This window comes from Zootoca vivipara, chromosome Z2, assembly GCF_965207765.1.
Source record: "Zootoca vivipara chromosome Z2, rZooViv2.hap1.1, whole genome shotgun sequence".
NCBI classification, from domain to species: Eukaryota; Metazoa; Chordata; class Lepidosauria; order Squamata; family Lacertidae; genus Zootoca; species Zootoca vivipara.
The window spans coordinates 4,271,704-4,299,229 of record NC_142585.1 but is presented as its reverse complement, the minus strand read 5'-3'; the positions used below and the strand labels follow the sequence as shown (position 1 = coordinate 4,299,229).

Sequence of the window (27,526 nt, the reverse complement as noted above, 5' to 3'; positions counted from 1 at the left end):
GATCTGTCCTTCCAGGAAGCACTCAGGGCTGATTTCCTTAAGAATGATCTTCTTGCAGTCCATGGGACTCTCAAGAGTCTCCTCCAGCACCATAATTCAAAAGCATCAATTCTTCGGCGATCAGCCTTCTTTATGGTCCAGCTCTCACTTCACTACTGGGAAAACCATAGCTTTAACTATACGGACCTTTGTAGGCAAGGTGATGTCTCTGCTTTTTAAGATGCTGTCTAGGTTTGTCATTGCTTTTCTCCCAAGAAGCAGGCGTCTTTTAATTTCGGGACTGCTGTCACCATCTGCAGTGATCAAGGAGCCCACGAAAGTAAAATCTCTCACTGCCTCCATTTCTTCCCCTTCTATTTGCCAGGAGGTGATGGGACCAGTGGCCATGATCTTGGTTTTTTTTTATGTTGAGCTTCAGACCATATTTTGCGCTCTCCTCTTTCACCCTCATTACAAGGTTCTTGAATTCCTCCTCACTTTCTGCCGTCAAGGTTGTGTCATCTGCATATCTGAGGTTGTTGATATTTCTTCCGGCAATCTTAATTCCGTCTTGGGATTCATCTAGTCTAGCCTTTCACATGATGAATTCTGCATATAAGTCAAATAAGCAGGGAGACAATATACAACCTTGTCGTACTCCTTTCCCAATTTTGAACCAATCAGTTGTTCCATATCCAGTTCTAACTGTAGCTTCTTGTCCCACATAGAGATTTCTGAGGAGACAGATGAGGTGATCTGGCACTCCCATTTCTTTAAGAACTTGCCATAGTTTGCTGTGATTGACACAGTCAAAGGCTTTTGCATAGTCAATGAAGCAGAAGTAGACGTTTTTCTGGAACTCTCTAGCTTTCTCCATATTCCAGAGCATGTTTGCTATTTGGTCTCTGGTTCCTCTGCCCCTTCGAAATCCAGCTTGCACTTCTGGAAGTTCTCGGTCCACATACTGCTTAAGCCTGCCTTGTAGAATTTTAACCATAACCTTGCTAGTGTGTGAAATGAGCGCTATTGTGCGGTAGCTGGAGCATTCTTTGGCACTGCCCTTCTCTGGGATTGGGATGTAGACTGATCTTCTCCAATCCTCTGGCCATTGCTGAGTTTTCCAAACTTGCTGGCATATTGGGTGTAGCACCTTAACAGCATCATCTTTTAAAATTTTAAATAGTTCAGCTGGAATATCATCACTTCCACTGGCCTTGTTATTAGCAGTGCTTTCTAAGGCCCATTTGACTTCACTCTCCAAGATGTCTGGCTCAAGGTCAGCAACCACACTATCTGGGGTGTAGGAGACCTCCATATCTTTCTGGTATAATTCCTCTGTATTCTTGCCACCTCTTCTTGATGTCTTCTGCTTCTGTTAGGTTCTTACCACTTTTGTCCTTTAATATGGCAATCTTTGTACGAAATGTTCCTTTCATATCTCCAATTTTCTTGAACAGATCTCTGGTTTTCCCCATTCTATTGTTTTCCTCTATTTCTTTGCATTGCTCGTTTAAGAAGGTCCTCTTGTCTCTCCTTGCTATTTTTTTTTTGAAATCTGCATTCAGTTTCCTGTATCTTTCCCTATCTCCCTTGCATTTTGCTTGCCTCCTCTCCCCCGCTATTTGTAAGGCCTCGTTGGACAGCCATTTCGCTTTCTTGCATTTTCTTTTCCTTGGGATGGTTTTCGACATCCAAGGAAACTGAATGTTGGAAAATTTAGGACACTAAAATTTAGGTACTGAGACACTGCCCGAGTCCACGAACGTTTAGGCACATTTAACTTTATTATTCAACTTGAAAACTCTGGTTCTTAAAAGTGCATATCTTCTTTTCATATAATACAGACTTGTTAATACATCTCCTGCATCTCCTCCACTCTCCACTGCCAACCCCCAACTGCCTTTCAAGGGTTGTTCCCCCTCCATTTAGAATGCCTTCTAGCTCCGCCTCCCAGGGAACACCTGCCTATCATGGGAGTGATGAACCGGAATCATCATCAGGCACTATTCCGCCACAACCCCACTGTTTCCTTGTTCTTCCTTTTGCTACGGAGATACCCATAAAAGCCCTTTTGGTTGCTTTTAACCTCTCTAGCAAGCCTGAGTTCATTCTGTGCTTTAGCTTTTCTGACTTTGTCTCTACACGTGCTGGCTATATTTTTGAATTCCTCTCTGGTGTTTGAATTCCTCTCTGGTGATTTGAATTCCTCTCTGGTGATTTCCCCCTTTTTCCATTTTTTGTACATATCCCTTTTAAATCTTAACTCAGTTAAAAGTTCTTTAGATAGCCACCCTGGCTTCTTTAGGCACCTCCCATGTTTCCGTCTCATTGGTATTGCCTGGAGTTGTGCTTTTAATATCTCCCTTTTAACAAACTCCCAACTATCATGAACTCCCTTCCCTTTTAGTATTTCTGTCCATGGGATCTCACCCAGCGTTTCCCTAAGTTTTCTGAAGTCGGCTTTCTTAAAGTCTAGAATTTGAGTCTTAGTATGCTTGGTTGCTCCTTTCCGCTGTACAATAAACTTCAGAAGAGCATGGTCACTCCCACCGCTTGATCCTGCCACTTCTACCCCACTAACCAGATCATCACTATTGGTTAGGACCAGATCTAAAATGGCTGATCCTCTTGTTGCTTCTCCCACTTTCTGGACAATGAAATTGTCTGCAAGGCCAGCGAGGAATTTGTTCGACCTTATGCTCCTGGCTGAGTTTGACATCCAACAAATATCAGGATAGTTAAAATCCCCCATTACTACTATCTCACCTCCTTTTGAATGCTTGTTCATCTGTTCCAGGAAGGCATTATCTGTGTCCTCAGTTTGGCTTGGGGATCTATAGTAAACTCCCACAATGAAATCACTGTTATTTTTCTCTCCCTTAATTTTGACCCAGATACTCTCAATTTGGCTTTGAAGTTTTCAATCCTGGATCGTTCCACAGATCCATGCTTATAGCCATGTCTCTTTACAGGTAGAGGATGGCGGGAAGGCATCCTTGTCACAGAATATGTGTCCTGGGGACGAGCTGGTGAACATCAACGGGACGCCCTTGTATGGTTCTCGGCAGGAGGCCCTCATCCTCATCAAGGGCTCCTACCGCACCCTCAAGATGATCATCCGGAGGTGAGAGCTTCGTGGGGCTCCCTTTGGTCTCACATTCTGTCATCCTTCTCCTCTTCCTCCCTTGTTAAAGTTATGGACTCTCCTTCCTTGGAGTTTTTAAATCAGAGGTTGAATGGCTCTTTGTCATGGATGTTTGAGTGCCTTGCAGGGGGTTGGACTAGATGATCCTTGGGTGTACCTTCTAACTGTGATTCCATTATAAGACCTTCAGGTGCTGATGGTGCTCCTTAGGGGGGGGGGCTTGAGAAATGCACACCTGAAGAGGTTAGTTGTCAGGGATCCTTATCAGATTTTGTGCTTCTTTGTCAGATGTGGGGCTCCTTTCACTAACTTGCTGCTGCCCTCCAGTGGCAGGAATTAGGACCTGCACCTATTATTTGCAGTCAGCCTAAACTAAAGGGACCCCTGACCATTAGGTCCAGCCATGACCGACTCTGGGGTTGCGGCGCTCATCTCACGTTATTGGCTGAGGGCTGCCTGTTTAGGGATCCACTGGAACAGCAGGTTCCAATGTTGATCTTTCTTTCCCCCATTGTTCCTGAGGTAGATCTTCCCTCTCCCCATCTCTGAACTAGTTTCAGAGGTGCATGTATGTGAGTGTGTGGTCTCATCTGTTGTGTATTGAGTCAAAGGAGTTTATATCTGTATTATTATTGTCTGTATTTGCATTAGGATAAAGTAACTGCCTTTTGGTTCCAGAGGGTACAGCTACTATTGGTTCATTTAAGCTGCTGTATTTGGATCCTCTGTCTTATTGGTTCCCTCCAAAAGGCAGCACTGTGATTGCTTGATATTGTTCCCTCCAAAATGTATCCCTTCCTAGCTAGTCCCCTGTCCCTATAAATGTAGCTTTCCTCTCCTCAGTCTTCAGTCTTGTTCACTTTAATAAAGAGCTGTTACTAGAGAACTGTCTCCAGCATGTTTTGTCAAGAGAGCTGAAATCACAAACCCCACGTCACAACAACTGGCGACGAAGGTGGGATCCGGAATGCTGAGGAGCGGTTAAACACAACCCTGCCTCAGAGTCCGGATTGCAGCTGAGAACAAGACTCACTGGCCAGCTGAGAAGACGACCCTGCCCGCTAGGACAATGGAGAGTCCAAGGGTATTGGAGCCCTTCCAGCCATCAGAGCCCCACACCTGGGAAGACTACGTCGAACGCTTCGAGTTCTTTGCAGTGGCTCAAGGGATCACCGATGCCAGCAAAAGAAGGGCCACATTCCTGAGCTACTGTGGGCCCGAGACCTTCAAGCTGGCCAAGGCATTACTTGCTCCAGCGAAGCTGAGTGAGACATCTCTCAAAGATATTCTTGCCTGCCTAACAAGCCACTTGGCGCCTACTGAGACCAAGATGGCCCGGCGGATGGAGTTCCATAAGAGGCAGCAGCATGCTGGGGAGTCTGTATCCACATTTCTGGCTGAACTCCGGAAGCTCGCTCAGCACTGCGGCTTCCAAAATCTGGAAGAGACTCTCCTGGATCGGTTTATTGGTGGTCTGAGCAGCAAGAAAGCCAGAAGACGCATCGTGGCTAAAGAAGAGGTTACCCTTGCTTCAGCCTTGAAAGAGGCCACCGCCACGGAGAATTATGAAAGAGAGGAGCTTGATGCCAGTCGCAAGGCCACTAAGCCACAGATAGAAGTTGCGCATGCCATGGACGAGCTAGAGGCTACTCCGAGCCAGAGCCCAGTCCGTGGGGTCGAGTCAGTGCGTCAGGCCTGCACAGTGCACAGAGATCGCCGAGGCAGTTGCCCAGGTTGTGGCGGAAACTATGAAAGGAAGAGTTGTCGTTTCAGGGATGCTATCTGCCGGACGTGCGGAAAGACGGGTCACATCGCCAGGGTCTGTAGATCGGCGGCGTCGGGAGCGACAGGAGCACCTAGACTGGAGCATCGCAGACCGCCCACAGCAACTCGTTTTCTAAAGGACTGCCACTACGTAACGGAGATCAACGGGAGGGCCGTGCAGTTTCCAGCGCAAGGCAAGGCACACGTCAAGGTGAAGATTGAGGGTCAGCAGTGCGACATGGAGGTGGACTCCGGATCCGCATTCACCATCGTGTCGGACCAGACCGCGAAGACATTCTTCCCCAGGGGTAAGTTGCCCCCTCTGGAGCCCTTTCCGGCAACCTTGCAGTCGTACTCAGCAGGCCGCATCCATGTTATGGGAATGTGTGCCGTGAGAGTACAGTTCCGGGACAAACAGGCTGTACTCAAACTGGTGATTGCGAAGGGCAGTCGCCCCAGTCTCCTGGGCACTGACTGGTTCCCTGCCCTGGGACTGAGTATCTCAGGGCTTAATTCAATCCAAACCTGCCCTGAGATGAGTGAGGTATTATGCAAGGAATTTGCTGGTCTCTTTAATGGAAAACTGGGTTGTTATAAAGGGCCCCCAGTTGACTTCGAGTTGGCCCCCGGGGTGGCTCCAATCCGACTCAAACCAAGGCGAGTGCCATTTGCACTGCAACCCAAGATCGAGGCAGAGCTGGATAAATTGGTCAAGCAGGGAGTTCTCTCACCCGTGGACTCTGCTAAGTGGGAGACTTCAATCGTCACGCCCCTTAAAGCAAATGGGGAAGTCAGGATATGTGCAGATTACAAATGTACTATCAATAAGGCACTCAGGGGAAACTCATACCCCATTCCAGTCGTATCACATCTGTTGGCTAAACTGGCTGGGGGCAAGGTGTTCGCCAAAATTGACCTGGCACAAGCTTACCAACAGCTGCCAGTAACCCCACAATCAGCGGAAGCACAGACTATTGTCACACATAAAGGGGTGTTCAGAGTTAACAGATTACAGTTCGGAGTTTGTGTGGCCCCAGGGATTTTTCAAGGGCTCATGGAACACCTGTTAAGAGGTCTGCCGGGGGTCTTGCCATTTTTTGATGATGTTTTGATTGCTGGAAAAGACCCACAGGAACTGGTTGCGCGTGTCCGTGCAGTGTTGCTCAAGTTCAAGGAGGTGGGGTTGCAACTGAAAAAAGAAAAATGCAGTTTTGGGGTGCCAACTGTGGATTTCTTGGGGTTTAAAATTGATGCATCAGGCATCCACCCCACAGATGCTAAGATTAAGGCCATCATCGAGGCACCACGACCACAGAACAAGACGGAGTTGCAGTCATTCCTGGGACTTATTAACTTTTATCATTCGTTCTTACCCCAGAAAGCTTCGGTAGCTGAACCATTACATAGACTATTGCAGAAAAAGAATGTGTGGCGATGGGGGCGGGAGCAGCAGAAGGCTTTTGACTCCTTGCGAGGAATGCTGAGTAGCAGGAGCGTCCTTGCTCATTATGATGAGTCAAAGCCGCTGGTCCTGGCATGTGATGCCTCTCAATACGGTCTGGGGGCTGTGCTGAGTCATAGGGAACCGGATGGGTCAGAAAAGCCCATCTCTTTCTATTCCCGTACGTTGTCGCCCACAGAGCGCAACTATGCTCAAATTGATAAAGAGGCACTGGCTATTGTGTCCGGAATCAAAAGGTTCTATGATTATTTGTACGGTCGCCATTTCTCCATTGAAACGGACCACAAACCACTGTTAGGGTTGTTCAACCCAAACAAACAAACGCCACAAATTCTCTCCCCCAGAATGTTGCGTTGGTCAATATTCCTGAATGGGTTCCAGTACACCTTGACCCATGTGCCGGGGAAACAGTTGTGCCATGCTGATGCGCTGAGTCGATTGCCCCTTCCTGGCGGGAGCAATGAGGATCCTGCTCCGGCGGAGCACATTATGATGCTAGAAACACTTCCGGGGGCTCCTGTAACAGCTACGGATATAGCTGAGAAAACTAGGAAAGATGCTGTTCTCTCCCGTGTGCTCACTTGGGTGGGGAGGGGGTGGCCAGGTGGTCCGCATGAAGAAAAATTCAGGCCTTATGCGACAAGGCAGCACGAATTGTCCATGCATAAGGGTTGTCTCCTATGGGGAGATAGGGTGATAATCCCAGCACCACTGAGAAACAGGGTTCTTGAGACGCTTCACATGGGACACCCGGGAATGGTCAGGATGAAGTCGCTAGCCCGATGTTATGTGTGGTGGCCTGGAATGGACCAGAACATAGAACAATGGGTACGAACATGCAAGGCATGCCAAGAGGTGCGGCCAGAAGTGGCCAGAGCACCAGTCCACTGGTGGGAGCAGTCCAGGACTCCCTGGAGCCGGCTGCACATAGATTTTGCTGGGCCATTCCAAGGGAAGGTCTTTTTGGTTATCGTTGATGCATATTCCAAATGGTTAGAAGTGGCGATGGTCCCTAGCATGGCATCAGCTGCCGTAATCAAGGTGTTGAGGCAGCTGTTTGCTACCCACGGGTTACCTGAGACCATTGTATCAGATAATGGGGCAGCTTTTGTATCCCAAGAATTCAGGGCATTCTTGGCTGATAACTTTATAAGAGGGGTCACATCCGCGCCCTTTCACCCATCCTCCAATGGGCAGGCTGAGCGCATGGTAAGAACAGCCAAAGAATCCATTGCGCGCTTAATGGAGGGTAACTGGTCGGCTCGCATTGCGCGAATGTTATTTTTGCAGCATGCGACGCCGTGTACTGCGACGGGCAAGTCGCCAGCCGAGCTGCTCTTAGGTAGAAGACTGGTAACGGTGCTGGATTATGTCCACCCAGATAAAATGCCAAACCGTAATTCAAGAGCAACCCCCCAGGCTGAGACTGACACAACAAGGTATCTCGCCCCTGAAGATCTGGTCTGGGTGAGGAACTATTCACGAGGTCCGCGGTGGGTGGCCGGTGTGATCACCCGGGCTAGTGGACCTGTGTCCTATTATGTGACCTTGGAAAATGGGCAAGTTTGGAAGAGACATATAGATCAGCTGAGGCGCCGGGCGCTCAGCAGGGAGGAGTCAGATAATTCATCCCTGGCTAATGACGCACAGCTGCAAGACCAGAGTGAAAATGGTCCAGAGGTACAGTCACCAGGGGCTTCAGCAAATGAACCAGGGTCTGCTAGTCCTCATGATGACGAGGTACAGGTCGGGGACCCTGAGATGTCTGGGACTCCATCTGTTCCTGATGAAACCCCTATAGCAGCCCCTCCACCACAGGTAACACCCAATCCAGAACCTGCAACACCTGTTGTCAGGAGATCAGGTAGAAGTTGTAGGACCCCACAGTACCTGAGGGATTACGTCTGCTGTGCTCACTAGGGGGGGAGGGGTGTTGTGTATTGAGTCAAAGGAGTTTATATCTGTATTATTATTGTCTGTATTTGCATTAGGATAAAGTAACTGCCTTTTGGTTCCAGAGGGTACAGCTACTATTGGTTCATTTAAGCTGCTGTATTTGGATCCTCTGTCTTATTGGTTTCCTCCAAAAGGCAGCACTGTGATTGCTTGATATTGTTCCCTCCAAAATGTATCCCTTCCTAGCTAGTCCCCTGTCCCTATAAATGTAGCTTTCCTCTCCTCAGTCTTCAGTCTTGTTCACTTTAATAAAGAGCTGTTACTAGAGAACTGTCTCCAGCATGTTTTGTCAAGAGAGCTGAAATCACAAACCCCACGTCACAACATCATCCACACTTACCTTTTGTCCTGCACTGTCTAGATACATGCCTGCACTTTAAAGTGCCATGCCTGAGTGTTTTGCTTGCTTGCTTGCTTTTTTGCCCTGGCATTTTCTCTGTGAAAACCTATTTAACGCAGAAAGCAAGCTTACTCCGTCTTCCATGTGACAGCCCATGTGACTCAATATCCTTTTTAAACTCTGGTGTCAGACCTGGACACAGTATTAGTGTGCCAAAACTGGATGCAGGAACCCCCAGGTATGCTCTGACCAAGGCAAAATAGAGTGGTCTTATGACGTCTGTTGATGCAGCCTAGAAGAGCATTAACCTTTTTTGCTGCCTGCCGATATCCTTTTCAAATTGTGGACACTGGAACTGGACACAGGACTCCAGGTGTGGTCTGACCAAGGCAAAATAGAGCGGTATATCTTCCTCCCAAGGCCAATGACCTCACTCTTCCTGCCCTCTGTCACTACTGCTTCCTGTGTATGCTGAGTGGAGATGAAGGCAGGATAAGGAGGGCTGCGGCCAGGCTAGAGCTGACTGTTTCATCTTGTGGTGCGGGGGGGGGGGGGGGAGGAGAGCTCCCCTCCTCTAAGACAAAAAGATCCCCTCCTCCCCACCAGGGAATAAGGGGTGGGTGAAGAGCTAGCTCAGGAACAAGGTGCTCATCAATGGCTCCTCCTCATCCTGGAGAGTAGTGACTAGTGGGGTGCCACAGGGTTCTGTCTTGAGCCCAGTCTTATTCAACATCTTTATCAATGACTTGGATGATGGGCTTGAGGGCACCCTGAGCAAGTTTGCAGATGACACCAAATTGGGAGGGATCACACTTCAAAATGACCTTAACGGATTAGACAACTGAGCCAAAGCAAACAAGATGAATTTTAACAAGGAGAAATGTAAAGTACTACACTTGGGCAAAAAAATTGAAAGGTACAAATACAGGATGGGTGACACCTGGCTTGAGAGCAGTACATGTGAAAAGGACCTAGGAGTCCTGGTAGACCTAGGAGTCCTGGTAGACCACAAACTTGACATGAGTCAGCAGTGTGATGCAGCAGCTAAAAAAGCCAATGCAATTCTGGGCTGCATCAATAGGAGTATAGCATCTAGATCTAGGGAAGTAATAGTACCACTGTATTCTGCTCTGGTCAGACCTCACCTGGAGTACTGTGTCCAGTTCTGGGCACCACAGTTCAAGAAGGATACTGACAAGCTGGAACGTGTCCAGAAGAGGGCAACCAAAATGGTCAAAGGCCTGGAAACGATGCCTTATGAGGAATGGCTTAGGGAGCTGGGTATGTTTAGCCTGGAGAAGAGAAGGTGAAGGGGTGATATGATAGCCATGTTCAAATATATGAAAGGATGTCATATGGAGGAGGGAGAAAGGTTGTTTTCTGCTGCTCCAGAGAAGCGGACACGGAGCAATGGATTCAAACTTCAAGAAAGAAGATTCCACCTCAACATGAGGAAGAACTTCCTGACAGTAAGAGCTGTTCGGCAGTGGAATTTGCTCCCAAGGAGTGTGGTGGAGTCTCCTTCTTTGGAGGTCTTTAAGCAGAGGCTTGACAGGCATATGTCAAGAATGCTTTGATGGTGTTTCCTGCTTAGCAGGGGGTTCGACTGGATGGCCCTTGTGGTCTCTTCCAACTCTATGATTCTATGATTCTATCTTCTGTCCTTGCTATCTTGCCACCTGAAGTGGCCACCTCACCTTGCCTCAAGTTTGGGCCGGCCCTGCCTACACGAAGGCCTGATGGGCGGGCGGATGTTTTCTTCCCCAAGCTGATTTATTTTCCCCTAGACTCCTGTTGCTCCACAGAGCCAGGAAGCCCCTTTGCCGTTCCTTCGCATCGTTTGGGGCCTCCAACATGACCACTGCCTGCTCCACGGGTTCCCTTATCTCCCTGGACATCACTTCCTCACCGCTTCCTGGCTGGAAGGGGATGGGAATGGGTCTGGCTTGGGGAGTGCAGGAGGGGGACGGCGGCAGGAAACGCCTGCCCAGTAAGAAGCCCCTCCCTCTTGAGTAGGGATGGCTTCCATGTCCCGGCCCCTCAGCTGCTTATTCCCCACAGCTCCCAGCAGCGTGTGGGCTGGAGTTCTGGGGCTCGCCTTTGTCCTGCTGGACACACACTGCCCACAGACAGGTGAGTGTTCTGTGCCTGGCGTGCATGGGGCGATCCCATTTGCCACCCTCCTTCTGGAGGAGAAGGGGTGGGACGGATCCCCTAACCTTATTTGGGTGGGTGAAGACACGCTCACTGCCAGGCATGTGTGTTGCTTTTCTCTGGGGTCTGCAGGCACCTGTTGGCAACTGCCAACAGCATCTTAGGCTTAGGGAGCTGGGTATGTTTAGCCTGGAGAAGAGAAGGTTAAGGGGTGATATGATAGCCATGTTCAAATATATGAAAGGATGTCATATGGAGGAGGGAGAAAGGTTGTTTTCTGCTGCTCCAGAGAAGCGGACACGGAGCAATGGATTCAAACTTCATGAAAGAAGATTCCACCTCAACATGAGGAAGAACTTCCTGACAGTAAGAGCTGTTCGGCAGTGGAATTTGCTCCCAAGGAGTGTGGTGGAGTCTCCTTCTTTGGAGGTCTTTAAGCAGAGGCTTGACAGGCATATGTCAAGAATGCTTTGATGGTGTTTCCTGCTTGGCAGGGGGTTGGACTGGATGGCCCTTGTGGTCTCTTCCAACTCTATGATTCTATGATTCTATTCTATGATTCTATCTGCAGGTAGCACTGGGAGAGGCTCCTATCTGAAACCCTGGAGAGCAATTGCTGCCAGTCAGTGTAGGTGGTACTGAGCTGGATGGGAGAAGACAGGGCTGGCCATCCCATGAGGGCAGCTGAGGCAATGGGCCACGGGGGATCCCAATCTTTCTTCCTCCCACCTTGTTCCTGACGTGGATCTTCCCTGGCATGGAGCAGGGGATACAATTTTTTTTATTTGCCTCGGGTGCCAAAATGTCTCGGGCAAGCCCTGGCTCTGCCTGTGGGGGCTACCTATGTTCCATTAGGGAAAGCTCCTATCCTGGCATTTTCCGGTGCCTGAAGAAGGCTGAGTCACCACCACCCTGCCCCCAAGTGAAATCTTGAGGGTTTGTGTACTGCAAACTCCAGCTCTTCCCAGGTCCGATGTGTGAAAAGGGAGGACGGGAGTGGGGGGCTGCTGCTGCAACTGTATAAGGCAAGGGCAAAGGCATGGAAGCTTTCCTCCCTCTGAATGTCTCCTTCCTTCCCCAACCCTCCCTCCTGTGTCTTTTGGGTTTTTTAAAGGAGCTACATCTCTTTAGAAGAAAGGAGATTCCAATCAAACATCAACTTTCTGACAGCAAGAGCTGTTTGAGAGGGGGAATGGAAGGTGGTGGCCTCTCCTTCCTTGGAGGTTTTTAAGCAGAGCTTGGATGGACATCTGTCCGGGATGCTTGAGCTGAGATTCCTGCATTGCAGGGGGTTAGACTAGATGACCCTTGGGGGTTCCTTTCAGCCCTACAATTCTTTGATTAAATTGGCTCTTCCAACAGACAGGAAACATTGCTTAGGCATCTTTCTGAACCATCCTCTCCCTCCCACAGTCATTATACTCTTTTTAATTTTTTTTAAAAAAATAAACTTTATTGAATCACTTTAAAAACAGTACAATAAAAAAAATCCATACATTGTCTTCCCACTTTTGTTACATAAATCAAAATTTCATATATAAATAAAACCCACTTCCAAACTTTAACCCATCGCTTAACTCTTAAATTCTTTCCTTCCTTGCGTTACCATTATTCTGAAGAATCTTTTTATACATGTCTTTCTTATCCCATTTCCTTTATAAATCCCCTGTGATCCTTTAAGCTAAGCAAACCACTAATTCTGTTTTTATATTTTTCTTCCTGAAATAATCATAAACATATTCCCATTTTTTAATTAATCTTTGTTTCAAGACATTTCTTATTGCGGCAGTCATTCTATCCAAATTCATGAACTTCACCAGTTTTATCTGCCATTCTGCTACATTAGGTGCCTCTTCTTTTTTCCATTTTTGACCTATGAGCACTCTTGCTGCTGCTCAGCCATAAAGAAAAATGTTCTTCCTGTCCTCCGGAAAGTTTTCCGGTAGAAGACTTAATAGAAAATATTCTGTTTTTTTTTTTGAAAGGTAACCCTTACCATCTTTTTCAGTTCTTCATAAACTTCTCCCCAAAATTTGTTAATTTTTTCACAACCCCACCAGCAATGTATATAATCTCCTATTTTACTATGGCATTTCCAACAATTTTTATCTCCACTCTTATATATTTTAGTGATCTTGTTTGGTGTGAGTCATTATACTCTTGAGAAGCAGCCTTTCCAAAGTTATAGGTTTTCACAGAGAAAATGCCAGGGCAAAAAGCAAGCAAGCAAGCAAAGTTATACGAATCTCTCCATCCCCGGAGAGGGGGCTCTGCAGGGGGTGGCAGCTACATACAAAGGCTCCCAGCTCCCAATCTCTGCATGGCATCCCCCCACCCGCCCCCATGCTGCCTGCCAGAACGAGCTCTTGCTTAATTCTGGCCAACCTCCAGACCCGCCTAACAGCACATTTTGTATAAATTTTGCATGTGGGTTGGCAGTGGCGGGGCATGCGCCTTGAGATGGCTTTGGGTGTGGGAGAGAAGAGACAGAAGTGTTTGAGTGGGTGAGAAAAAGATGGAGAGAGAGAGAGAGAGAGAGAGAGAGAGAGAGAGAGAGAGTATCTTAGACTCCTAGAATTGTAGAGTCAGAAGGGACCCCAGGAATCTCCAGCCAAACATCCCTGACACATGGCCATGCAACCTCTGCTTAAAAACCTCCAAGGAAGGAGAGCCCACCACCTCTCGTGGGAGACTGTTCCACTGCCGAACAACTCTTACTGTCAGAAAGGTCTCCCTAAATCAATGAGATCAGGTCCTGCCCTCCAGAGCAGAAGAAAACAAGCTTGTCCCATCTTCCATGGGACAGCCCTTCAGATATCTCCTCTCTATTTCCTCCCAATATCCTCGTTTCCAGGCTAAACATACCCAGCTCCTTCAACCGCTCCTTATAAGGCTCGGTTTCCAGACCCTCAATCTTCTTGGCCAGTCTCCTCTGCACACCTTCCAGCTTGTCCATATCCTTCTCAAGTGGTGGAGCCCAAAACTGGACACTGGACTCTAGGTGTGGTCTGACCAAGGCAAAATAGATTGAGACTAGGACTTCCTTTGACCTGGGCACTCAACTTCTGGAGATGCAGCCTGGAGATTGCTGCTGCATCACTCACGTTCAGCTTCACTCATGTTCAGCTTGTGGTTCACCAAGACCCCTAGATCCTTTTCACATGTACTACTGGCCAGCCAGCTGGTTCTTCCTGCTGTGTGTATATGTGCAGCTCGCCTGGCCTTCTGATGGCCCTTACAGAGGCTTCCCAGCAGGAGCTTCTCCTGCAGTGGGGGAGGTGAGGTTTGCCTGCTGTTTCCTCTGGCTCATTTCCTCCCCCTTCGATCTGCTCCACAGGAGGATTGTGCCTCTCATCAGGCCCCACTCATGGCACCTGGCCAAGGTCTCCGAAGTCCGGACTGAGGCTGACACCAACATGCACTTCCCAACCGATGCCTTCAGCCTCTCCTGGCACTCAGGCTGCGACCCCAGGTGAGTGGCTGACTGGCTATTATTATTATTATTATTATTATTATTATTATTATTATTATTAAAGGTAAAGGGACCCCTGACCATTAGGTCCAGTCGTGACCGACTCTGGGGTTGCGCGCTCATCTCGCATTATTGGCCAAGGGAGCCGGCGTATAGCTTCCAGGTCATGTGGCCAGCATGACAAAGCCGCTTCTGGCAAACCAGAGCAGCACATGGAAACGCCGTTTACCTTCCCGCTGTAGCGGTTCCTATTTATCTACTTGCATTTTGACGTGCTTTCGAACTGCTAGGTTGGCAGGAGCTGGGACCAAGAAACGGGAGCTCACCCCGTCACAGGGATTCGAACTGCCGACCTTCTGATCAGCAAGCCCTAGGCTCAGTGGTTTAACCACAGCGCCACCTGGGTCCCTATTATTATTATTATTATTATTATTATTATTATTATTATTATTATTATTAATTTGTAACCCACCCATCTGATTGGGTTGTCTCAGCCACACTGGGTGGCTTCCAGCATATATAAAAACATAGTAAAACATTAAATCTTAAAAAAAGCTTCCCTATACAGGGCTGTCTTCAGATGTCTCATAAAAGACATGTAATTACTCATCCCCTTGACATCGGATGGGAGGGCATTCCACAGGAATGTGGGTGCTTGGGCATCCCTCTGGTTTGGCAGCACCTCTCTCCCCATGGCAGCAGGGGGGTGGGGTGGGGGGCACCCGGGGCTCTTTCTCTCAGGGAATTATAATATTGTAGGGATGGAATGTGATGCACTGTCCTTTGTCCAAAGATCACAGGGATAAAGCTATTGGCCCCCAACTCCTAGTAGCCTCAGCCAGGATGGCTAGTGGTCAAGGGCAATGGGCCCTATGGCCACCTGTCATGGATGCTTGAGCTGAGATACTTGCTTTGCAGGGGTGAGGATTGGATGACTCGTAGAATCATAGAATCATAGAGTTGGAAGAGACCACAAGGGCCATCCAGTCCAACCCCCTGCCAAGCAGGAAACACCATCAAAGCATTCTTGACATATGGCTGTCAAGCCTCTGCTTAAAGACCTCCAAAGAAGGAGACTCCACCACACTCCTTGGCAGCAAATTCCACTGCCGAACAGCTCTTACTGTCAGGAAGTTCTTCCTCATGTTTAGGTGGAATCTTCTTTCTTGAAGTTTGAATCCATTGCTCCGTGTCCGCTTCTCTGGAGCAGCAGAAAACAATCTTTCTCCCTCCTCCATATGACATCCTTTCATATATTTGAGCATGGCTATCTTATCCCCCCTTAACCTTCTCTTCTCCATGCTAAACATACCCAGCTCCCTAAGCCGTTCCTCATAAGGCATCGTTTCCAGGCCTCTGACCATTTTTGTTGCCCTCCTCTGGACACGTTCCAGCTTGTCAGTATCCTTCTTGAACTGTGGTGCCCAGAATTGGACACAGAAACATCTGGAAAACTGATTCCAAATTATCCTCAAATAGGGTCCTTGTATGAGAACAGAGAGGAGGAGGAGGAGGAGGAGGGTGTGAGTTTGGCTGCTCCTTACTAGTTGCGATACCCTGCTGCCACCTCCACACCCACCCACTGCTTGCTCATGGGTTGGGCTCTGGAGTTGCTCCTGTGGCACAACCATCCTTGCTTGGGTGTGGGACATGGCAGTGGCTTTGTGCTGAAGCTCTCCTGCCTGGCATTCCCCCCCCTCAATGCCTCAGATGCTTTTTTTGGTTTGAGCTCATCTCCCTACAGGAAGGGAGGTGCCTTGGGAGCTGCCCTGGCTGCCAGCAGGGAGGAGGTAATGAGTTGCAGGCCTCTTGCCTGAGTAAAGGGGGCAGGACCGCCAACGCCCTCCAGGCTGGAGTGGGGAGGGGTGCACAAGCTGCCAAAAGGCTGGGTTTTGCCGTTTCTGAATTTTCTGATGCGCTGTCAGGGCCTGCCCAAGACATTTTGGCAAAAACACACACACCCATGCTCAGGCATGGTGTTGAGGACTCCTAGACTGCTGGTGTTGGGGGACTTAGAATCATAGAATCATAGAGTTGGAAGAGACCACAAGGGCCATCCAGTCCAACCCCCTGCCAAGCAGGAAACACCATCAAAGCATTCTTGACATATGCCTGTCAAACCTCTGCTTAAGGACCTCCAAAGAAGGAGACTCCACCACACTCCTTGGTAGCAAATTCCACTGCCGAACAGCTCTTACTGTCAGGAAGTTCTTCCTCATGTTGAGGTGGAATCTTCAACATCTGTACCAAAGCAGTTGGCTCTGCGGTCACTTGGGACTTCATGGCTGCTATGACGACCATGGGGCTGCCCCAACATGTCATTGGCAGGAAGAAGGTGATCTGAAATTGGGGGACGTTGACATCCATCCCATGTCATAGATCACTTCCTGTTGAAGTCTAGGCTTTCAGCACCTTTCCCCCTCTGCAGAGGTGGTGGACGGATGAGGGTGGTCTGCCCTCGGAAGCTGATGGATCTAATAGGTTTCCAGACAGCTCTGGTGAGAGAGTAGGTCTAAACCACTGAGCCTCTGGGGCTTGCCATCAGAAGGCTGGCGGTTTGAATCCGCAGTTCGAAAGCACACCAGTGCAAGTAGATAAATAGGTACCCCTGCGGCGGGAAGGCAAACACCGTTTTCGTGTGCTCCGGTTTCCGTTGGTCCCGTTGTGCCAGAAGCAGTTTAGTCATGCTTGCCACATGAGCCAGAAAGCTGTCTGTGGACAAACGCCAGCTCCTTCGGCCTGAAAAGCGAGATGAGCGCCACGCCCCGTAGTCGCCTTTGACTGGACTTAACCGTCCAGGGGTCCTTTACCTTCTTTACCTTTTAGACAGCTCTGGGGGACTTTCTGGCTGATATGACTGATGTTCTGGCTGACTTGTGGAACATCTGGGTGACTTGGCCCATTGACACAATCACCCCTGAAACCCTCTCAGTTTGTTTCCTCCCTGGGTGACAGCTGGAACGTGATTGGAGGAAAACTCTAGTAGACTGCAATCGAACACTGGTGAGGGCTCATCACAAAGCCTACCTACTAGCACTGAAGGCATACTCTGCTGCCTCCATTGCATCCTCATTATGGTGCCTGGCAAGGCTTTTCTGGGTCTTACAGTCTGATGGATCTAACAGTAGCTCACTGTGATTGGGTTGCAAAGCATCGGATAAAACCGTTTACATCTGCCAGGATCTTGACGCCACTGTTAACAGCAGATGGATCTCAAGGGGCGTCCAGAGCACAGTCTCGTCCTGTTGTGTTGGATGAGTTTCCGTTAGTAAGGCTCCAAGACCTGGACAAGGTGCTGGGATTGGTCAGGGCACTCACTCGCGCTCTGGACCCTTTCCCCTCCTGGCTGATAGAAACTAGCAGGGGAGGGACAGCTGGCTGGGCCAGGGAGGTGGTTAATAACCGAGAGGAGGTGGTCCCTGCCCGCTTCAAGGAGGCAGTGGTGAAACCACTCAGGCAAGAAATCCTCCCTGGATTTGAAAATGCTAACTACTGGCTACTTAGAATCATAGAATCATAGAGTTGGAAGAGACCACAAGGGCCATCCAGTCCAACCCCCTGCCAAGCAGGGAACACCATCAAAGCATTCTTGACATATGGCTGCCAAGCCTCTGCTTAAAGACCTCCAAAGAAGGAGACTCCACCACACTCCTTGGTAGCAAATCCCACTGCCGAACAGCTCTTACTGTCAGGAAGTTCTTCCTAATGTTGAGGTGGAATCTTCTTTCTTGAAGTTTGAATCCATTGCTCCGTGTCCGCTTCTCTGGAGCAGCAGAAAACATCCTTTCTCCCTCCTCCATATGACATCCTTTCATATATTTGAACATGGCTATCATATCACCCCTTAACCTTCTCTTCTCCAGGCTAAACATACCCAGCTCCCTAAGCCGTTCCTCATAAGGCATCGTTTCCAGGCCTTTGACCATTTTGGTTACCCTCCTCTGGACATATTCCAATTCGTCAGTATCCTTTGTCAGACTTTCCAGTCTCCCCTTCTTGGGCAAAGTTCTTGGGAGGAAACCAATTTTCTCGATTCGTTTCAATGGAGGGTTTTGGTTGTGGTTTTTTGTTATGTATTTTGTGTTTCCATTTTGTTGTGAGCCACCCTGTGATCTTCAAGTGAATAAATGTAATAATTAAATAAATGAGCAGTATGCAAATATTCTTAGAAATGAATAAGAAAGGGACTTGGCAACAGGTACTTTTGCCTAGAACCTCCTAATGAGGGATTCCCCCAGGGTGGATTTGATTTAAATCAAACTGATTTAAATCACGATTTAAATCACTAGTCAGTAAGGCTTGATTTAAATCATAGTTTTCTACATAAAGACTAATCCTTGCTGGTATAACTTTAATATGCTGGTAGATTAAGATTTTTAGAATAACAACTTTTCATATTAGTTTTTTTTATCCCCAGTTTAATAGGTTAATCATTCATACTGTATTTGGACAACTTTACTGTTGTACTTAGGAAGGAGAAAAATAATCATTACCTTAATAATAATTTAAATAGATTTATTCAACTGAAACAATAACATTACAGCATATGTTATTTGCTTAAACAAACATCCATGTTTGTTAAGTAATTTGGCTGAACAAGAACAATATATATATATATTAAGAAACTTAGACTGTCAGCCCAGCCTACACATGAGAAACTTAAATACTGTCCACTCCAAACAATCAGAAAAATATTGTTTCTATTCTATTCACTGAACTTCTTGAAACTTAGCACCTAAGGGGTTGATTCTGTATTCATAGGTTTGTAGAACAATAGGATTAAGGTCTTTTTCTCAACTCTGTTCATGTTATAACATTTTTGCTGTGAAGAAGAGGCATGTGATCTTTGTTGAGTCAAATTCAGTTTTGAGAACTGCAAAAGTAAACCAAGCATCTGTGATAATATCTTGCAGGCAGAGAAACTGCCCAATAATCTTACAAAAACCTCTAGAAGAGCATGACATTGTGAATGGATTAATGGAATTCATTTACCCCCAAAATTAAACATATACAACCTTATTCTACATAATTAAAAAACTAATCTTTATTTCATGATGGAATAACCTTTGGGTGGTAATATATTTTACTCAAAAAGCATTTTATTTTAAAAAAAAATCCGATTTAAATAAAGAAAATCCGATTTAAATAAAAAAAATCCGATTTCTTTTTATTTTTTTTAAAAAAAATCATTGATTTTTATCCACCCTGGATTCCCCCCTCTCCCTGCAGTGACCTTCCCTTGCCCTGGAACCCCCTCGCTCGCCACTGCAGCACAGACAAGATTAGCTCCCTCGGGAGCATGGAAAGCCTGGACCAGGGTGGGCAGACCTACTACGAGGGCAGCCTCTCTCCCATTGACCAGACCATGTACCACAACAAGCGGGACTCTGCCTACAGCTCCTTCTCGGCCAGCTCCAACGCCTCCGACTCCGCCCTGCGGTCTGAGGACGGCGGTGTCCCTGAAGGCCTCTCACCGGACCCCCGCTACCTGCAGACCAGTGGTGAAGCTGTGGCAGTGGTGGGCCTACATGCCTTGCCCAGCCGGCCTGCCCCCAGTGCCAGGACAGCCCCCTGCCCTCAGGACAGTCACTTCCCCAGCTCTCCCAGAGCTGTTGTGTCCGCCCCTCCCCAGCCACCAGTGAGGCAGGACAGCCTGCGAGCCTGTAACCCACCCCCAACCAACACAGACGGCCATAGGAAGGACTCCCCCCACCTCAAGGCCCGCTGGACCTCGGACACGCTCCTTTCTGTACGAGGCAGGGACCCCGAGTTGGGCAAGGAGTCGCCCACAGAGCATTACTACCTGCTGAGTTCTCATGCCGACCAGCCCACCCCCATGGAGAAGGAAGCCCAGAGGGCCAGCTCCCTTCCGGGTGAGGAGAGCAGTGGGGAGCACCCCTTGGGCAGCCAGGACCCCTTCATGACCAAGCCAGGCAGCCCCGAGGGTGCCTGCCCGCCCCACTGGAAGGCCTGCTGGGCTGGAGCACTGAGCCATCGTCACAGTGCCCCAGAGCACCTACTGGCGGCCCAGCTGCAGGCTCTGAACGTCTCCTGCCCCCAGGAGGGCTCCCACTGGACTGTGTCTCCGCTGCACATGGAGCAAAGGAGCACCCCAGGGGCCCAGCAGAGTCAGGACTCCCCCAGAAAGGCGCAACGCCCCCAGGCCCATTCCACAAGCAGCCGCTGCCACATGAGGCCAGAACGACCCAGGAGTGTCGAACTGGCATCCTCCCCGCTTCTGCAGCCCACTGGAGACGCCAGCACAGGCCTGAAGGAGGCGCCCAGCATGGAGGTATCAGCAGAGGTGGGGCAGGAGGGGGAAGGAAGCACCGTGGGCAGCAGGAAGGGGGGCTCGTCTCAGCACCGCTCGGCCCATATGCGCCGGCGCAGCGACCGCTTTGCTACCAACTTGCGGAACGAGATCCAGTGGCGCAAAGCGCAGCTGCAAAAGGCGAAGGGCTCTGCTCTGCTGTTGGAGGAGGGGGAGTCAAGCCAGGAGGCGGGGGAGCCCCCCGGCAGCCCCCCTGCCCCTCCTTCCCTACCCCACTCTCCTCCGCCTCCCTTGCCCAAGGGCCAGCCTCCTGGCTTGACTCAGCCTAGAGTGCTGCTTCCCAGGCGCTGGGGCTCTGAGCTGAGTGTCCTTGCAGCGGACGGTGGTCTTCCCAGCCGCAGCAAGTGGAAGGTCCCTCTGCCAGAGCAGGAGAAGTCCCAGGGAGCTCCTCCACCTGGAGGAAGTCGAGGGGGCCGCTGGCGGTGGTCACCGGAGCACAAGCTGCAGCTCCACCGTCAGAGCCAGCAGGTGGTTGATTCTGGGAGCCCCTTGCCGCCCCCTGAGGACTCTGGCCTCCTGCCTTTCGCCGACCGGAGGAAGTTCTTCGAGGAGACCAGCAGACCACTTTCCTCTGGGGGCTTCGGCTGCCAGAACAACAGGCCCGTGGGTGTACCCCTCCCCAGGATGGTGGGCCAGGACTCCTTCCAGCCAGCCAGCTCTGAGCACAGGGACCAGCGCCGCCACTCTGTGGACCAGCCCTACAGGCTCCTGCAGCCCCCGCCACCCCACACCTACCAGGACTTCCTTCCAGAGGGGCCTGCCTTTTGCAAGCCATTGGCCCAGTGCGGGGGAGACTGTGATCACTGGCGCCCCATTCCCTGCCCACGTGCAGCCCGGGAAACCTGTTGCTATGGGGATCGGTGCTCCGCATCTCATCACAGGAACATGCCGGCAGCACCTGGCCACTGGGCCCACCACTGCCACTCGCACGCCTGGAATCGCTGCAGCGACTGCTGCTGCTGCCCAGCACAGCACAAGTTCTCGGAGGAGGGGAGACCGTGGCATGCGAGGAAGACCTTTCTAGCGGTAAGAGGGTGTGGGTGTGGGTGTGGGTGTGGTCTGTTGCAGGACTGGGAGAGAATGTGGCGAAGGTCCTGCTCATCCGACTAGCCAGCCTCCCAAAAAGGCTCACTGTGCAAGGAACAAGTCATAGAATCATAGAATGATTTGGAAGGGACTCGTGAGCGTAATCTAGTCCAACCCTTGGGAAGGCAGGAATCTCCACTCAGGCATCCATAGCAGATGGCCTTCCAGGGGCGTACCCAGGATCAAAATTAGGGAGGGGCAAGGGGCGGGGGCAAGGGGCGGGAGGGGAGGGGCCACAGTGGGAATGTGGGCGGGGCTACATTGCCTGCGCCGCCCAGCTCTTCCGAGGAGGCGGCCCCAGGCTCCTGCTCCCGGCGCAAAGCTCCAGAGGCGTGCGGGGAACGCGAGCCTGTAGCTGCCTCCTCCGCTTACGCTCCCCGCTGCTTAACGCTCCTCCGCTTACGCTCCCCGCTGCTTAGCGCTCCTCCGCTTACGCTCCCCGCTGCTTAGCGCTCCTCCGCTTACGCTCCCCGCTGCTTAGCGCTCCTCCGCTTACGCTCCCCGCTGCTTAGCGCTCCTCCGCTTACGCTCCCCGCACGCCTCTGGAGCTTCGCGCCGGGAGCGGGAGCCTGGGGCTGCCACGCCTGCGCCCCTCAGCCTTTTGCTTCTGGGGGGGCAATTGCCCCCTCCTGCCCCCCCTGCCTACGCCCATGTGGCCTTCCAATCTCTCCTAAGAGATCGCCCAAGGGAATCTGTTCCACTGTCAAAGGGCTCTTACTGGCAGAAAGTTTTTCCTGAAGTTTAGTTGGAATCTCCTTTCTTGTAACTTAAAGCCATAAGTTTGGGCCCTATCCTCGAGCAGGAGAGGTTTGGATACCTCCTCTTTTCCAGCCTAACATCCCCAGTTCCTTCAAGGGCTCCTCATAAGGCTTGGTTTCCAGACCCTTGACCATCTTGGCTGCCTTCCTCTGCACACGCTCCAGCTAGTCAATAACCTTAAATTGTGGCACCCAGAACTGGACACAGGTCTCTAGGTGGTTTCCCTCCAAGGCAGAATAAAGTGGTGCTTTTACCCTACACTTCTATGATTCTATCTGTATGCTTTAGTTGAGCTTCCTGCATTTGCAGGGGATTGGATTAGATGACCCTTCCAACGCTATGATTATATTATATGGACCCTGTACATGTGAAAAGGATATTAGGGTCTTAGAAGACCACAAACTTCATGTGAGTCAACAGAGTGGTGTAGCAGCAGCAGCAGCAGCAGCAGCAGCAGCAGCAAAATAAAAATAAAAGCTAATGCTAGTCTAGAGTCGTTTTGGTCTGTGACCGTTTAATAAAATTTGATTTGATTTGATTTGATTTGATGCTAGTCTAGGCTGCATCAACAGAAGTCTCATGTCAAGGTGAAGGGCAGTCATAGGACTACTACCGTGGTCAGCCATTCCAAGGAGAGTCTTCATCATTGCCTGGTGGATTCCAGGACCCCCCCCCCCCCGCAAGGGCTGGCTCAAGACATTTTGGCACCTGAGGCAGACCCGAGAATTAGGCCTACCTCTGTTTCAGGGAAGAAGAGAGGGAAGATTGACATCGGGGGGGGGGGAAGTGTGGGGAGAGAAAGTTTGGCTTTGGGATCTGCTGCTCCTGAGGATATTGCAGCCGGAGGCAGTTGCCTTCATGGGTGGGTTGGCCCTTCCCGCCTCCACCCTCAGCCTCTGTTCCTTTTCCCCCCAGGACTTTTCCATGGGTGAGTGGGAGCCTCCTGCACCCAGCAGGAAGACGATGAGCCCATCAATGAGGTAGGCAGGTGGTGCCTGGAGTTGGCAAGGAATGCTTGATGTTGGTGCCCGCAGGTGGGTGGGGTGGGGTAGCAGGAAAAACGGCAATGTTCCTTTTTTTTCAAATAATTTTTATTGAAGATTTTCAATTTAAACATTATTCACATCATCATAACATAATCTATTAACCTCAGAAACAATAAAGAAAAAGAGCACAAGAAAAAAGGAAAAAAAGAAAAAGACAAAAAGAGCAAAAAAGGGGGGAAAAAGAAAAGAAAAAAATTCTTTAAATCTTATCCAATATTCACTGACATAACTTCGGCTTCCCCGTCCCTCCCTCCCCGAGTTCATTTTACACCCCACTTCAGCAATTTTCTCATATCAAGTACAATTCATAATATTAATTATCACTTAACCAATTATTTTAATCTTGCATAAAATTTTATCCAAAAAATATTCAATCAAATCTCTAAACTAAACCCCTTAGCCTGTAATTTCCCTAAAAAATATTCCCGAATTTTTACTTACTAAAATCACTATTTAATTTATTAAAACATTTTTTAAACTCCCCCCTCCTTCCCCTGATTGGCGATTTCCTGCAAACTTTGGCCAGCTCCTTTTAACAATCTGTTTCCAAACCATTTTAGACATCCTGTATTAAAATTCATTTTGTTTTTTCACCCCACTCCATCCCTTGCCCACTCCATACCCCCTCCCTCTTTCCACTTTTCCTTCTGTTGTACAACTCTCTTTCTCCGCCTCTCTTTCCCAACTTTCTTCTCGTGGGACAGCAGTTCCTGATCCACTGGACACCCCCAGGTGTCTGTGAGGTGCTCCTGCCGGGGGGGGGGCTCCTTGCAAGATGCCAGGCCCTTCTCTGTCATCGGCACCCACCCCAAGCTGCATGAGGCTCTCAGGCTGGCATTGCTCTTGTTGGCTGGAGCATTAGGAGAGCCATTCCTTCCCACCTCTGCTGAGCCCTGTGTGTTTGCTGCTGGGGCTGGACCCAGTCCAACTTGCTCTGGGGAAGAGGCGCCACTTCCTCATGGCACCCTTGGCATTCACCACAACCAAGATCAATGAGGGCCTTTCTTTGAAGGCCCAGCACCACCCACCAGTAACCTTGGCAGGAATGGGAATGGGAACTGAGCGTCGAAACCACCACAGCCAGGAATGTCGCACATGAACAAGCTGGGGCAGGGTGTAGAGCAACCTTCCTTCTGGCGGAAAGGGTTTGCCCCACGGCTGTAGCAACCCAGGAAGGTGGGAGAGAGCAACTCACCCTTGCTGGCCTTTTGGAAGCCCACCCCCTGTCAGAAGCTTCTTCCCGAGATGCTGAGGCAGAACTTGTGTTAACACAAGGGATGGGGTGTGTGTATGTGGGGGGTTGTCTTTCCTAGTGCCATTCTGTGGTTCGCCTCAGGTGTCATAGAATCATAGAATCATAGAATCCTAGAGTTGGAAGAGACCCCAAGGGCCATCCAGTCCAACGCCCCTGCCAAGCAGGAAACACCATCAAAGCATTCTTGACATATGCCTGTCAAGCCTCTGCTTAAAGACCTCCAAAGAAGGAGACTCCACCACACTCCGTCAGAATGCCTTGGGCTGGTCCTGTCTGCAGGGGCTGCTGCCACTCACTTCCCGATTTTCCGGGGAGAGTCCTGGAATGATGGAAGCCATCCCAGTTTCTGATTTGATCTTGGAATGTCCTTCTTTTCTTTCTTCCTCCCCTCCACGCCTCAGAGAACAATTAAAAGTGGTGTCTGTGTGTACAGGCAAAAACAGAGTCCTGTTTATCCTGAAAATAAAATTCCAGCACCAAATGAAGGAAATGGTGAAGCTGGCATACGAAGCCCTTCCTGTAGTTTTAAGGAAAATATCAACAATCCATTTGCTTCAGCAGCAGCCATTTCTTAAGAAAGGCATCATGCGTTTATTCCTTTATTGTAAACTAGTGTATTTCAGCCCGTTCAATAACGGGCGCTAGAATCCTGGGGTTCGGAGAAGCGCTTGCACAGCGCTTCTCCGAACCCTGGGACCTGTCCTTGCTGTCGGCGGCAGGGAGACAGGAATGGAGGAGGAGAAAGCGCTGCTTTCTCCTCCTTCCTTCCTCTCCTCCAGCCGCCGACAGGAAGGACGGGGGACACAAATGCCTACCTCGCCGCTGCTGCTTCGCGGCCTCCCGCCGCTCCTCTCACGGGCCAGGGAGAGTTGTGAGGAGGAGGCCTCCGCCGGCCTCCACCCTCGCTTCCCTCACGTGCCCTGCAGTGAGGCGGTGTCCGGCCGGGAGCGGCAGTTGGAGGAGGCAGAGGGGGGGGGAGTCTCTGGGGCACATGCGCAGTAACCCAGGGACACACGGGAAAACTGGACGCAGAGACACTTGCATATTATTATATAGGATAGAGCCTGCTCAGAAGTATGTCCCACCCTATTCAGTGTAGGTTCAGCGGAGAGGTTGTAATTTGGCTCAAGGTGAAAGGTGCAGACGTGTATATGACTTCTGTGGGAGATCAAACACAGGACAAGCTTCCTGGTGGGGAACGGGATGTCCCTAGTTCTGCCAGAGAAATGTTGCCGCAGGTTGCTCTTCTTTCACTCTCCTTGCAGTGAACTCGCACAACACAAGGTGGGCTTTGCCAGGCTCAGCCCCTTCTGGACCTGCTCGGAGGCCTCCGAGGCAGAATCGCACCCTCCCTGCCTCACCTGGGACAGCAAGAGGCCTGGGCGAGCAGCAGAGAACCCGGACCACAAAGAGGACCCTGCCAGCCCTCACAGACACCCCCTGCGCGAAAGGGCCTACTCAGAGAGCCACCTCTGTGCAGAGCAGGCTGGTGCTTCCGGGAGGGAGAGGCAAGAAGCACCCCTGGCCAAGCTGGAGGAGGAGACCCGGCTGGACTCTCCCCGGGCCGCCAAGCAAAAGGGCCCGCCCCCTCCACGGCCCCCACCACCAAACTGGGAGAAATACCGCCCCCGCCGTGCCTCCCACAGCCACCTGCTTCCCCCCAAGGCTGGCCCCCACCCCCACCTGGAAGAAGCCCGCACCTACAGCCAGAGCAGCAGTGAGGTGGCACGGCAGAGGTCTCAGAGCCTGCCTCTGGAGCAGCTGTGGGGTGAGGCCAGCCAGCAGCTCAGCCCCAGGCCTCAGGAAGTCCCCCACTCCCCCTATCATTACGACAGTTCGCCACGCCGGACCCCAGAGTGGGCAGCGCCAGATGGGAGCAGCCAGAGTGGGTCATCCAGGCAAGTAGTGCATTGCTTCCTGCCTCTTGTGGCTCACAGGTTGCAGGCGTGGGATGGGGGGGTGGTCTGTACAGAGGGGCAGGGAAGTAGGGAAGGTGGCTTCAGGAGAGACTAGCTGGGCAGGAGAGAGCAGGATCAGTGGTGGAGGTTTCTACGCAGAGGTTGGATGGCCATCTGGTCTTGGATGCTTTAGCTGAGATTCCTGCCTTGCAGGGGGTTGGACTAGATGACCCTTGACAGTCAGTCTGTGCCCCATTTTAAGCTTAGCCTGAACCCATCCAGCGTGTACCAAGAGGCTTTACAGTGAGTGGACTTGTTGGGATGGGGGCAGAAAGCAGCAGGAGGGTCAGAATGTGGTGCAGAAGAGGAAGAATCTCATGGCAAATCATGGGCGTAGGCAGGGGGGCAGGAGGGGGCAATTGCCCCCCCTAGAAGCAAAAGGCTAAGGGGCACAGCGTGGCAGCCCCAGGCTCCCGCTCCCGGCGCGAAGCTCCAGAGGCGCGCAGGGAGCGTAACCGGAGGAGCGCTAAGCGGGAGCGGGGAGCGTAAGTGGAGGAGGCAGCCACACGCTCGCGTTCCCTGCGCGCCTCTGGAGCTTCACGCTGGGAACGGGAGCTTGGGGCCGCCTCCTCGGAAGACCTGGGAGGCGCGGAGGAGGCAGCCATGGGCTCGCGTTCCCTGCATGCTTCTGGAGCTCCGCTCCCGGTGCGTGGGGCTGCCTCCTCAGAAGAGCTGGGCGGGCGCAGGCCACGTAGCCCCGCCCACATTCCCACTGTGGCCCCTCCCCTCCCCTCCCGCCCCTTGCCCTCACCCCTTGCCCCCCCTAATTTTGATCCTGGGTACGCCCCTGTGGCAAGTAACTTCATGTGGGCTAGTAGT

The 27,526-nt window shown here is 50.6% G+C and overlaps 1 protein-coding gene across 2 annotated transcripts in view; it reads left to right on the top strand.

Moving 5' to 3' along the window:
• SHROOM4 (shroom family member 4) overlaps nucleotides 1-27,526 on the top strand; it is a 60,234-nt gene that overhangs the window by 19,975 nt on the left and 12,733 nt on the right. For both annotated transcript variants that reach the window (XM_060270516.2, XM_088665205.1), the window contains exons 2-6: nucleotides 2,952-3,103; nucleotides 14,138-14,272; nucleotides 19,502-21,629; nucleotides 23,364-23,428; nucleotides 26,015-26,647. In XM_060270516.2, coding sequence (XP_060126499.2) covers nucleotides 2,952-3,103; nucleotides 14,138-14,272; nucleotides 19,502-21,629; nucleotides 23,364-23,428; nucleotides 26,015-26,647 — 3,113 coding nt within the window. The remainder of the gene's footprint in view (nucleotides 1-2,951; nucleotides 3,104-14,137; nucleotides 14,273-19,501; nucleotides 21,630-23,363; nucleotides 23,429-26,014; nucleotides 26,648-27,526) is intronic.